The sequence below is a fragment of the Capricornis sumatraensis genome, chromosome 1 (genome assembly GCF_032405125.1).
Source record: "Capricornis sumatraensis isolate serow.1 chromosome 1, serow.2, whole genome shotgun sequence".
NCBI classification, from domain to species: domain Eukaryota; kingdom Metazoa; phylum Chordata; class Mammalia; order Artiodactyla; family Bovidae; genus Capricornis; species Capricornis sumatraensis.
The window spans coordinates 58257992-58272034 of NC_091069.1; the positions used below are offsets into that span (position 1 = coordinate 58257992).

General features: G+C 42.7%; 1 protein-coding gene across 1 annotated transcript in view; it reads right to left on the reverse strand.

The window, feature by feature from the left end:
• CHMP3 (charged multivesicular body protein 3) overlaps positions 1–14043 on the reverse strand; it is a 45100-nt gene that overhangs the window by 3672 nt on the left and 27385 nt on the right. The window contains exons 4-5 of the mRNA XM_068966172.1: positions 4565–4686; positions 1007–1121 (exon numbers count right to left, since the gene is read on the reverse strand). Coding sequence (XP_068822273.1) covers positions 1007–1121; positions 4565–4686 — 237 coding nt within the window. The remainder of the gene's footprint in view (positions 1–1006; positions 1122–4564; positions 4687–14043) is intronic.

Sequence of the window (14043 nt, forward strand, 5' to 3'; positions counted from 1 at the left end):
GAAAGTCTAGAAGTGAAAATACAGTTTAAAAGCTCATGAACCATCCCTCACAGATAACTATTATTTTTATTTATCCCCCTGCTAGACTTTTTCAATAGATGTGTTTTTTTAAACAATATGTATTTCAGTAACAGTGCTCTCTTCACATGTTATGAACATCTTTCCATGTCAATAAATACGTCTCTGTGTAACAACAACTATAACATATTCTATTACTATAGATGTAACACAATGGACTTAACCAATATTCTATTATTAGGCACTTAGCTTGTTTCAAACTTTTCAGTTTTATCAATAATACTACAGACATCCTTGAGCTAAATCTTAAATTACTAGAGTAAGTTCCCAGAAGCCAATCTGTGAGTTCAGGAGCTCTGCTACTGCCACACTGCTTTCAAGAAAGTCTATACTAGTTTAAGCTCCTGACAGCAGAATACAGGACCAAAAAATTCTTTATCTTTGAATTTTATAAAATATGGTTATAGATATTATGCTTGTTTTTCAAGTAATAACTTGCGTAATCCAAAGTAAGAAATGTGGAGGCTTCCCAGGTGGCTCAGTAAAGAAACCTGGTTAAGAATCTGGCTGCCAATCAAGGAGACGCAGGTCTAGAAGGATCCCACATGCTGAAGAGCAACTAAGCTTGTGAGCCACAACTACTGAGCCTGTGCTCTAGAGCCCCGAAGCCACAGCTACTGAGCTCTTACGGCACAACTAGTAAAGCCTGTGTGCCCCAGAGCCCATGCTCCACAACAAGAGGAGCCACCACAATGAGAAGCCCGCACACCACAACCAGAGTCCCCGTGCTTGCCACAGCTAGAGAAAAGCCTGCGGGCGTCAACAAAAACCAAGCACAGACAGACATGAATTAAATGAAAATTTAAAAATAAAGTAAGAAATGTGGAAGGGAGTTAGAACCTGAAGAAAAAGCTACTAGTCAACCTTATGAATGCAGGAAGGATGGCCATAAAAGGAGAGGGGAAAGAGGAAGGGTCTTGGGTCATACCTGCGGTGATTTCAAACAGAATTCTGTCAATTTCCATCTCTGCTGCTTCTTCCATTTCTTCTTGATCGTCCATGCTTTCAAAAGTGTCCTCTAATATCTCTTCTATGATCCCAGCCTAAATATAGAATAAACCATGTCACTTCCCACAACTGTTAAATCCATTCCTCGCAGATGTCCCTGGGGGCCCAGCTCACCAACTGAGCTCTGGTGTCTATGAGTTCAGTCCACCCTTCCCAGGTCTAAGCCACAGGAAACACCACATGCTGTCTGCCCTCTCTGGAGGAAGCAAAAAGCCAAAGGGAAACTGCTCTCCAAATTTAGTACTAAGGTTGGAGGGGGGCCTCTATCAGCAGTTTCACAGAGTAACTCAGACGATAATGCAGCACGTGGGGAACAACCTGCTGAGACCAGAGGGTGCTGTCTCAGGAAGCATTTGCCCTGACGTCGCAAATCTATGAGTCCAGGAGTTCAGACACAGTATCAAAATAGGCTGGAGTCACAGAAGACACTATGATAACAAATACCAAGAGCAGGGTGGGGCTCCATGGAACCCAGAAAAGGCCTGTACTCCAGCAGGTCCACGTGATAGCTGCTGGCCCAGAGTCAGTCTGACGGGTCTGGTAAGGATCAGTCAATTCACCAAAACCTAAGAGAACTGATAAGTCAACGTTTCTGGACCCAATAAGGCAGTGTCCACACTCCCTACAGTGAGTCCCATGCCCAGCAGCCCGATGCCAGCCAATCAGCCTACTTCATTCTCAAGAGCACAGCCCCACTACAGACACAAGAAAACTGCCTTCTAACACTGGCCAACAGTGCCCCTCGCTGAGCAGCGTCCTGCGAGCATGAGGTCACGTGTGGCAGCTCCAGCCCTTGCTCCGCCACACTCAGGCAGGGCAGGACCCTCACCGACCGTGCTGACAGCATCAGACTTAAAGCAAGCCCTCTGTCCTGCTGTCAGACCACTCAGGTGATTCTTAATGTATCAATCTAGCTAGTTCTGTATTCTGCCCAAGCTCAGACCCTTTTCCTCCAAACAAAATGAACCAACAAATTCACATTCAAGGTTGCAAGTGGAGCCCTCTGGCCTGGGAGAATGGATCTTACTGCTGGATCAATACATACTAACTCGGTTAAAAGAGCCCAGGGGAACCTGACTCGAACAGCCTTCCACATCCTGGAGGAGTAAGTGGCCATTCATTTATTCATTCATCCAGCTAGCAACCATTCATTCACCAAATGTCTGCTTTGTGCCACAGATAGCCCTGGGTCTGGAGACTCATGGAATGGGTAAGACTGTTTCTTTGCCCTTGATGTGCTGGGACCCCAGCAGAGGCTTCTGTTTGCAGCTAGAAAGGCATCCTTGTATGAATTTAGGAAATATTATCTACTACATACATGCCTTCCTCCAAAGCTATATTATTTTCAGTGCTCAGAAACTTTTGTGGAAGAGATTCCAGATTCTAAAATCAATACCCCACCCTCAGATCGCAGTGGCTTATGGGTCAGTGAGCAGGCATGAAATCACTCCAAGAAGGACCATGTTAACCAGCTCTAGATAGACAGACATCACAACGTGGGGTGAGACACCCATGTATCACTCTCAGAGGATATATCCCACTAACCTGGTTCCATCCTGATCACTGCTCAGGGATTTCTCCTTCCAAAGACCTGGGTTCTGGGCTTTTGATGCTGCCTTTCTTTTCTATCAACTTTCTTCTCCTCTTCCCCTCTCCTGGGCTCAGGAGCCCTGTTTACAACTCAAGTTCATACATCAAATCCCCTGGGAGGAAGGGAGGCAGGTTCTCTGCATAGCCACACACGAGGATTCTCAGGCCACAGGCTCACAGCTGTGAGCAGCACTGGTGGGGTCTGCCTAGCACCAAGTCCTCTGGTACAGCTCAGGCCTTTGTGCTCCAACCCCAGGCCTGTCCTCTCCTACCAAGGCCACTCAGGCAAGTCACCTGGCAACTTGAAGACTCAGTTTCCTACTCCTGTGTAAAAACAGGGAAGAAAATACCAACATCTCAAGGTGGCTGGGAGAACTCTCCAGCAGAGCGTGTGTGCTACACCACAGGCAGCTGGGGGCTCAGTAACAGCACCCTCCTGAGCCCTGTCCCCCATCCAAAGCCACTGGTGCAGGTCCCTGCCAGGCCCTGATCCTAGGGCAGCAAGTGTTTACTGCTTTCTAATTGGTTCTCAGTTCCTTTATCTGGGCTTCCCTGGTGGCTCAGATGGTAAAGAATCCACCTGCAATGCAGGAGATCTAGGTTTGATCCCTGGGTTGGGAAGATCCCCTGGAGAAGGCAATGGCAACCCACTCCATATTCTTGTCTGGAGAATCCCATGGACAGAGGAGCCTGACGGGCTAAGTCCATGGGGTCACAAAGAGTCTAGCACAACTGAGAAACTTCACTTTCTGGTCTAAGACAGGGGTCAGCCAGCTACAGGCCAAACCCAATCCACTGCTGACTTTTACAAATAATGTTTTATGAGAACACAGTCATGCTCATTTGTTTACATATTATCTACAGCTATTTTTAAACTACAAAGTAGAGCTGAGTAGTTACAACAGAGACCTATGGCCCAGGAAATAAAAAATACATTTACTATCCAGCCCTTTACAAAAAAACTTTGCCAACCCCTGGTCCTGAACCACCTGCCTTGCCTGCTTCACTAACACTCCTCTGGTACAAATGGAGGAACCTGGGTTTTCTGCTGTTTCCTTGTTCACCTCAGAGTCCATAATCCTGAGCTCCCCAAACTCTGGGAACCCACCTCCCCTGGAGATCTAGATACACCATTGCTTCTCCTAAGGAAAAATGGCAATCTGACCCAGCCTCTGCCATGCTCAGCCCAGACGACTTCAGTGTTAACAGCCTCTGTCCTCTAGAAGAATGGATAAAGACGATGTGGTATATAAATACCATGGAATATTACTCAGCCATTAAAAGAATGAAACAAGGCTATTTGCAGCAACATGGATGGACCTAGAGAGTGTCATATTGAGTGAAGTCAGACAGAGAAGGAGAAATATCATATGACATCCCTTATATGTGGACTCTAAAAGGAAATGACCCAAATGAACTTACTTACAAAACAGAAAGAGACTAACAGACTGAGAAAAGAATTCATGGTAGTTGGGGGGAAGGTCATGTACCCACTGCTATATTTAAAATGGATAACAAACAAAAACCTATTGTATAGCACGCGGAACTCTGCTCAACGTTATGTGCTAGCATGGATGGGAAGGGGGTTTGGCACAGAACGGATACATGTATATGAATGGCTGAGTCCCTTCACTTCACCTGAAACTGTCACAACATTGTTAATTGGCTATACACCAATTTTTGTTTTGTTTTGTATTTTGTCCTGGTGTTAAAAATAATAATAAAAAAAATAAAATACAAAAAACAAAAAAAATCCATCACTTCTATCCTCAAAATCATGTCTGCCGGGCCACAATGACGTGTCTGCTCCTGTCCACACTGGCCCAGGCTCTGCCACTGACTGACTCCTAGTGCTCTGGAAGAGGACACAGGGTCAGCCCCAGGTCACCTTCATCATCTCTTTGGACAGCTCCCGCATGGTGGCCTGGATTTCCGGGATCTTTACAAGACTCTGCATGGCCTTCATCACTTCTGTGCTCTTCTGCAGGGAACCAGCCACTCGCAAAACCGCTGAAAGGCAAAGATGACAGCATCGCTCAACACAATGTGGCACAGGATGGAATAGACAGACAGGCAAATCACAAGCTACTCTGATAAAAGTCAGCGGGAGTGGGCGGGCTCCCAGAGCTATTTATGTACCTGTAGACTGCATGACTGTGCTGGCTGACCGAGACTGACTTTGCTAAACTGGGTGCTACTTTGGCTACAATAGGTACAAATTCTTTAGGCACACCAAGACTCACACCTGAAGGCCTGAGTCTGACCCTGAGGGAATGAAGCTAGCTAGGAACAACTGTGACATCAGGACAAGTCACACACAGAAGAATGTCTCTAGGCCTTGCCAGGGCCAGACTGGAAAAGAGGCTTTAGGCAACCCAAGCAACGCTTCCCACACACCAGCTGACGGATTGCGGCTGCTCTGGGAGGGACCTGCTACTGGTCAACAGGAAAATAAGAGAAAATGTGTGTTAGTGTAAGGTGGCTACAGTTAGAAAAAATTCTCTATAGTCCAAGATCACACACATACTATATATTCTTCTTTTCAATATTTATTTATTTGACTGTGTGGAGTCTTAGTTGAGGCACACAAGATCTTTTGTGCAGCATGCAGGCTTCGTTGCTCTGAGGCGTGTGGGATCTCAGTTCCCCAACCAGGGATCAAAACTACATCCCTTGCACTGGAAGGTGGATTCTTAACCCCTGGACCGTCAGGGAAATCCCCATATTCTTTAAAATAAATCATGGTAGTAACAAATTATGATTTCTCCCCCCATAAGTTTTTAACAGGTCAAAATAGAGTTGTTCAGTTCAGTTCAGTTGCTCAGTCATGTCTGACTCTTTGCGACCCCATGAACTGCAGCACGCCAGGCCTCCTGTCCATCACCAACTCCCAGAGTCCACCCAAACTCATGTCCATTGAGTCAGTGATGCCATCCAACCATCTCATCCTCTGTCGTCCCCTTCTCCTGCCCTCAATCTTTCCCAGCATCAGGATCTTTTTAAATGAGTCAGCTCTTAGCATCAGGTGGCCAAAGTATTTGGAGTTTCAGCTTCAACATCAGTCGTTCCAGTGAACACCCAGGACTGATCTCCTTTAGGATGAACTGGTTGGATCTCCTTGCAGTCCAAGAGACTCTCAAAAGTTTTCTCCAACACCACAGTTCAAAAGCTTCAATTCTTCAGTGCTCAGCTTTCTTTATAGTCCAACTCTCACATCCATACACGACTACTGGAAAAACCATAGCCTTGACTAGACAGACCTTTGTTGGCCACCTTTCAAATCTGTTTTGAAATTTCATGAGACAAATGTTCTGAGAAATGCCTCGTGTTCATCTGTTAGCCAAAACAGGGCCCCCCAGCTACACTGGGAACCACCACCCATCTACTGTCCGAATCCAGACTCCAGGAAGCTGTAGCAGCTAAGGGAAACAAGAGGCAAGGAATGGACGACCAGAGAAGTGCCCATCCAACACACTCAGTATTTTGTGATTTTTCTACAGGAGTAAGAAGTTCACTAGTTGCAGAGAATACTTCACTTCCCTTGCACTCTTAATTTCCTGTGAATAGGGAAAAGGCAGTATCAAGCATCTGCATGGCTAAAATAGGAATGAATTATGGCATTATAAAAAAGACAAATTCCAAAGTGTTGAAGTTACTACTGATTGTTGTAAAAAGGTAAATGATGGGAGGAAGAGAAGAAAGGTAAAAATAAAACAAATTCCACATAGTTCTGTTTGAATGATAAAAGGTGGATGTCTACACAGGCCGATGTTTTATCCTAATTTGCATCCTGAGTCTGTATCCCAGAGGGAGTGGCTCTGGGATTGAACATGACATGTGTTCAATAAACTTTTTTGAAATAGCAAAAATAAATGGAAACAGAAAAACATGGTGTGACAAGTGTTAAGTTAAATACTGAAACATCTGCATTTTGAAAAAGGTATGAATTACTGATTGCTAAAAGAAATAAGAAAAGGAAGACTCAATATAGTGGGGAAAAGATGAAGCAAAGCTGAATTTAGAAACAAAATTAATTCCAGCAATATTTAATTTGATAACCAGTCAAGCACTGGTGAAGTGGATTTTTAAAAGGACAAAATAAATGTATATGAACCCTGGAATCTCAAAACCAAAAGATATGAGAAAAATAAAAGACAGGACCAAAATATTTTTTATGTTACACAAGGAAAAGAAGCACATGTCAGAAAAAAATTATTTTATAAGTAAACACAGTTATCCCCACAAGAGAATGAGAAAACAAGCCAAAAGCAGGAAGAAAAGACTTTCATCAGACATTTATGATGAAAAAGATTGCGGTCTAACATATACAAAGAACTCTTAAAGCTCTTCAAGTGTCATATTTACCATCAATGATAAATATCATCTATGTCATATTTATTATCTAATATGCTGCTGCTACTGCTAAGTCGCGTCAGTCGTGTCCGACTCTGTGCGACCCCATGGACGGCAGCCCACCAGGCTCCCCCGTCCCTGGGATTCTCCAGGCAAGAACACTGGAGTGGGTTGCCATTTCCTTCTCCAATGCATGAAAGTGAAAAGTGAAAGTGAAGTCGCTCAGTCGTGTCCGAGTCTTTGCAACCCCAAGGACTGCAGCCTACCAGGCTCCTCTGTCCATGGGATTTTCCAGGCAAGAGTACTGTAGTGGGGTGCCATTGCCTTCTCCAATTATCTAATATAAGTATCTATATTTATCATCAATAAGGAAATGAACAGCCCAATTAAAAATAGGCAGGATACCTAAACAAGCAACTCAGAGAAGACATACAGATGGCAAAAAAAAGTGCACATAAAAAGATGTTCAACATCCTATGTCATTAGGGAAATGCAATTTAAAACAACAATGAGGTACCAGTACACACCTATTAGACTGGACAAAACCCAAAACACTGATATTAAATGCTGGTGAGGATGTGGAGCAATAGGAACTCTCAGTCATTGCTGGTGGGAATGCAAAATGGTACAGCCACTTTAGAAGACAGTCTGTCAGCTCCTTACAAAACTAGATATATACTCTTAACATATGATCCGACAATAGACCTCCTTGGTATTTACTCAAAGGAGTTAAAAACTTATGTATACACAAAAACTTGCACATGAATTTTTACAAGAACTTTATTCATAATTGCCAAAACTCAGAATCAACCAAGATGTGGCTTGCAAGTGAACAATAATGGATAACAGAGTGTGGGACATCAACACAGTGAATATTAATCAGCACTAAAAAGAAATAAGCTTTCTTGAAAAAACATGGAGGAACCTTTTATGTATATTACTAAGTGAAAGAAGTCAATCTAGAAATTCCCTGGTGGTCCAGTGGTTAAAAATTCACCTGCCAATGCAGGGGACATGGGTTCAATCTCTAGTCTGGGAAGATTCCGTATGCCATGGAGCAACTAATAAGCCCATGCACTACAACTACTGAGCCCATGTGCCCTAGAGCCTATACTCCACAACCAGACAAGCCACTGCAGCGAGAAGTCTGTGCACTACAGTGAGAGAGTACCCCCAACTAGCAGCAACGAGAGAAAGCCCATGTGCAGCAATGGCGACCTAGCACAGCCAAAAATTAAATAGATAATAAATAAATATTTTTTTAAAAGAAAATCTAAAAGGCTACATACAGTATGATTCCAAGTATATATGACAGTCTCAAAAAAGGGAAAATTATGGAGACAGTAAAAAGATCAGTGATTGCCAGGAGTTAAGGGTGGGAGGGATGAATAGGCGGAGCACAGAAAATTTTCAGCTGTATACATTTCACAGTAAAATAAGAATCTCCAAAAATAAAAAGGTTAATATTCTACAGAAAACATAAAGTTGGCGTTATAAAGGCTAGCTGACATTTAAACTGAGAAGGGTCACAGTGACGCAGAGGGGCTTGTGAAACACATGAGCATTTCACGCTTAGAGCGCTTTGTGCTTTCGATGATGGCTATTCTGACTGGCGCGAGGTGATACCTCACTGTAGTTTTGATTTGTATTTCTCTAATAATGAGCAATGCTGAGCATCTTTCCCTGTGTTTATCAGCCATCTGTATGTCATCTTTGGAGAAATGTCTGTTTAGATCTTCTGCCCACTTTTTGATTGGGTTGTTTGTTTTTCTGGTATTGAGCTGCATGAGCTGCTTGTATATTTTAGAGATTAACACTTTTCATTTGCTATTACTTTCTCCTATTCTGAGGGCTATCTTTTCACCTTGTTTACTGTTTCCTTTGCTGTGCAAAAGTTTTTAAGTTTAATTAGGTCCTACCTGTTTATTTTTGTTTTTATTTCTATTACTCTAAGAGGTGGATCATAGAGGATCTTGCTGTGGTTTATGTCAAGAAGTGTATTGCCTATGATTTTCTCTAAGAGCTTCATAGTTTCTGGCCTTACATTTAAGTCTTTAATCCATTTTGAGTTTATCTTTGTGTATGGTATTAGGAGGTGTTCTAGTTTCATATCTTTACATGCAGCTGTCCAGTTTTCCCAGCACCAACATACTAAAGAGGCTGTCTTTTCTCCGCTGTATATTCTTGCCTCCTTTGTCAAAGACAAGGTGCCCATGAAGCTTCTAGTAATTTAATATAAAATAAGTCATGGGAATGTAATGTACCGCACAGGGAATTACAGTCAGTAATAATGCAATAACTTTGTAGGGTAACAGTCATTAGATTTACTGAGGTGATCAAGTTGTAAAGTATATAAATGTCAAATCACTATTCTGTACATCTGAAACTAGTATAATAGTGTATGTCGATTACATGTCAATAAAAAAGAAAAAAAGCCAATCCTAACAGGTTACTTACATATGAGCTGATTCCATTTGTATAACATTTTTGAAATAATAAAATTATAAAATTAATGTGGCAGCCAGGATGGGAGGGGAGTTTGGGGGAGAATGGATACATGTATACGTATGGCTAAGCCCCGTAGCTGTTCACCTGAAACTATTTTTTGTTAACCTGCTATACTCCAATACAAAATAATAAGTTAGGGAAAAAAAAAAACAGATTACTGATTGCCAGATATAAAGAGGGGCTGGGGGTGGGAGGGAAGTGAGTGTGGTTACAGATGTGCAGCATGAGATATCCCTGTAAAGATGGAAACTGGAAGAATTCTAAAGCTTGACTGTATCAATGCCGACCTCTGGTTGTAATACTTACTTTAACTCTGCAAAATGTTACCATTGGGGGAAAATGGGTACAGGGTATACACAGAATCTCTCCGTATTATTTCTTACAACTCCATGTACGTGAATCTACAATTCTCTCAAAAAGCTTAATTTTAAAAAACCCTCAGAAAAGAGTATATAAAAACAAACCAACATTATGTTACTATGCCTGCTAGAGATACAAATGAAACACACACACACAAATACAAGTTCTGCTATAAATTATAACAATAACCAAATATGGAAACAAAGCAGCTAAATATAGATTTAGCTTCATAATCATAGATGCAAAGACCAATGGAAATAGAATTCTGAGTCTGATTTCAATAATTAAAGCAACAAAATTACAAAGTTGTTTCCACTTATCACAGGTTCTGGTGCCAATTATAACTAAATTTAAATAAATCAGAAAAAAATATTAAAAATGGCATCAACAGCGAAATGCAATTCCCTGAGAGCAAGGGCCCCACAGAGCAACACACTCACAAAAGCCATCTTAAACATGGCCATTATAAGCAGAATGAACAGTTATAAGAAAATATGGAGTCTTACAATGACGTTTCACAAAGTTAAGTCACAAGGTGTCCAACTCTTTCTGACCCCATGGACCATACAGTCCATGGAATTCTCCAGGCCAGAATACTAGAGTGGGTAGCCTTTCCCTTCTCCAGGGGATCTTTGCAACCCAGGGATAGAACCCAGGTCTCCCACACTGCAGGATTCTTTACCAGCTGAGTCACCAGGAAGCCCACTACAGGGATAGATAAGGCTTAAGATTCCAAAAGGCTGATTACCTCCAGCCACTCTCACCTAATGCCAACCATGGGCACTCACACTACACTTACAGCTGAGTAAAATAAGTATTCGTATGAATAATGACTAAAATCAAATATAAAACAATGGAGACAATCAATTCACTAGTGAGATGTTTTTTACCCTTTAAAATTTTTGTTTATATTGCATTTTGTTTGTGCAAGGAAAAATATTTCATATGAAAATGGTGAAGCTCTACAGAATTTGAATTTATAAAGTTTCGTCCCCATTAAACTCTTAACTCCCCATTCCCCTCTCCCTCCACCTCTTGGCAACCACCATTCCACTTTCTCTATGATTCTGACTATTCTCTATACCTCACAGAAGTGGAATCACATAGCATCTGGCCTTTGGTGACAAGCATACTGCACTTAGCATAATGCCTTCAAAGTACCTGAAGTTGTAATGTGTCAGAACTTCTTCCTTCTTTTTTATATTTTAAATATTTGGCTGCACCCTGCAGCATGTGAGATATTAGTTTCCTGAACAGGAACTGAACCATCGCCCCCTGCATTGGAAGGCAGAGTATTAACTACTGGACCACCAGTGGAAGTGAAAGTCGCTCTGTTGTGTCTGACTCTGTGATGCCATGGGCTATATATATATATATAGTCCATGGAATTCTCCAGGCCAGAATACTGGAGTAGATAGCCTTTTCGTTCTCCAGGGGGTCTTCCCAACCCAGAGATCGAACCCAGGGAAGTCCCCAAAACCTCCTTCCTTTTTAAGGCTGAACAGTAGTCCACTGAACTATATATACCATGTTTTGTTTATCCCTTCATCCTTCAGTGGACAACTGAATTGTCCTTACCTTTTGCTTGTTATGCAAAATGCTGCTATAAACATGGATGTAAAAATATCTGTTTGGAGTCCCTGCTTTCAATCCTTACTTATTCAGAAGTGGAATTTCTGGACCATATGATAGTTTTGTTTCCCGCCCCACCTTCTTAGCTTCTCTTAACTTTCTCTCCCAACCGAAACATACTCATCATCTGTCTTGTTCTGCAAGAAGCTGCTGTCAGAAAGTAACACTTGGAAAACATCTAATCATGACAATGTATTAGTAGCTGACAGGGCTTAATACACCACCCCTCCCAGGGACATCTGCATTTGAAAAGAGAAACACCTTAAAGAGAAGAAATGACTTCATCAAATGGTGGCTTTTCAAACTGTAACAGGCTCAGGGTGGGATGGGGACATGGGAACTCATGTCACAGTATTTCTAGTTTTCTCTTTTCTCAGTCAGAAGATGTAGACGTCCCCCTCCCTCTCTGTTCTGGGTTCTATTATCAGTTACCTTTCTGTTGTATTTAATTTGCCAACAGACAACATCTAACTATAAACCCCCTCAACAACTCTCCCTGGGGATTCCTCTGGCCAGGCACTGTGCTGAGGTGCTGGGGAAGCAGGGCGACCCGCATGGAGCCAGTCTGGACAGCCCCAAGTAGAGTCTTCTGTCTCTCTTAGGCCTGTTTCTCCCTCCTTCTGGGTTTCCAGAGTCTTTAAATGCCCTGTGCTCTTTCTGGGTTCAGAGTTTGGAGCACCTTAGGCTTATTTCTACCTTCACCACGTTCACTTACTTGGCATCCAGAGCAGTTCTCCAATGTCCTCTCTCCCACTCATCCTACCAGACTAACCCAGCTAGGCCCTGACCATCCCCTCTCAGGTCCCCCTGCCTCCTGCCTGGCTGCACCTGCAGCTGTGCTCACAGTACTCGATGAGGCTCTCTCCTGTCTAGGAGAGGAAGTCACCACCCTCAGCTGAGTGTTCCAAACTCTGACTGCAGATTACCTTTCCAGCTTCACCTCCCACTACCCTGTCAAGCACTCGTGTCACACTGAATCAAGGGCTGTTTGCTAAGCACAGTCTGAACTACTTCACCTGGGCCTCCGGGCCCCAATTCCTCTACCCAGACGCCTCTCTAGTTCTCCCTCGGAGCTCTGCTTCTGCACCCCCTCTGCAGCTGATCTGCAGGGCCTCCACATTGGAATCTGAAAAGCCCTGCTCTCCTTACAGCTGTCCCAGCTGTTTTCTTCACCTCCCTGCTCATCCTTTTCAGCCATCCTTCCCCTTTGCACCCAGGTACCCCAACCTCCCAGAACTACTTCCTTTAGGGTTCAAATACATAGTTCTTTTTGGCCTAGGGCCTTCACACAGGTCGCTGACACTCTGGCTGGAAAAAGCCCTCCCTTTAATTACTCATCCTTCAGATATCATCAGAGACTGAAAGGAGCCACCCTTGAGTGCATTTCCCTTTTATAATCTAAGGCAATGGCACCCCACTCCAGTACTCTTGCCTGGAAAGTCCCATGGATGGAGGAGCCTGGTAGGCTGCAGTCCATGGGGTCGCTAAGAGTTGGCACGACTGAGCGACTTCACTTTCGCTTTTTACTTTCATGCATTGGAGAAGGCAATGGCACCCCACTCCAGTATTCTTGCCTGGAGAATCCCAGAGACAGAGGAGCCATCTATGGGGTCGCACAGAGTCGGACACAACTGAAGCGACTTAGCAGCAGTAGCAGCAGTGCTCACTTTCACTTCTCACTTTCATGCATTGCAGAAGGAAATGGCAACCCACTCCAGTGTTCTTGCCTGGAGAATCCTAGGGATGGGGGAGCCTGGTGGGCTGCTGTCTATGGGATCACACAGAGTCGGACACGACTGAAATGACTTAGCAATAGCAGCAGTGCTCATTACAATGTGCATTTATAAATACCCATTTACTTATTAAGTTTATTATTTTATTAGGTATGTTTCTTTTTATTAAATTTATTTATTTTTGCTTTTTACGCCAAAACTAGAGGCCAGTGACTGTGTCTGTACAGTTCACTATTTTATGTCTGGTGCCCTGAAATATATCTGGCATATAATAGTGGCTAAAAGAAATGGATTTATTACATGAATTATAATTTTTCTCTTTGTAGCTTAAGCTACCTGCCTGAGAAGACTGCAGAAGCTTCTTATGAAACTCATACTTAATCCACTCTTTTCCCTCCCTCTCTCATAAAAAGAGGAAAGAAATAAGGAAGAAAAGGGTGGTGGGGAGAAGGCGCTCTGAGAAACAATGCAAGGAACATAAAAAAAATTTTTTTTAAGCTATTAAGGAGGTAGGGAAGGAATGGACTAGGAGTTAAGGTTAGTAGATGCCAACTATTACATACAGAATGGATGGAAAACAAGGCCCTACTATGGATGGAAAACAAGGTCCTACTACCATATGGCACAGGGAGCAATATTCAATGTCCTGGGTAAATCATAATAAAAAAGAATGTATATTTTAAATAACTATCAATAATAAATATTATATTCATGAAATAAGAATAAAATGATATTTTAAAAATAAAGATCAGAGAACTTTTTTCCAAAAATTAAGACAGAT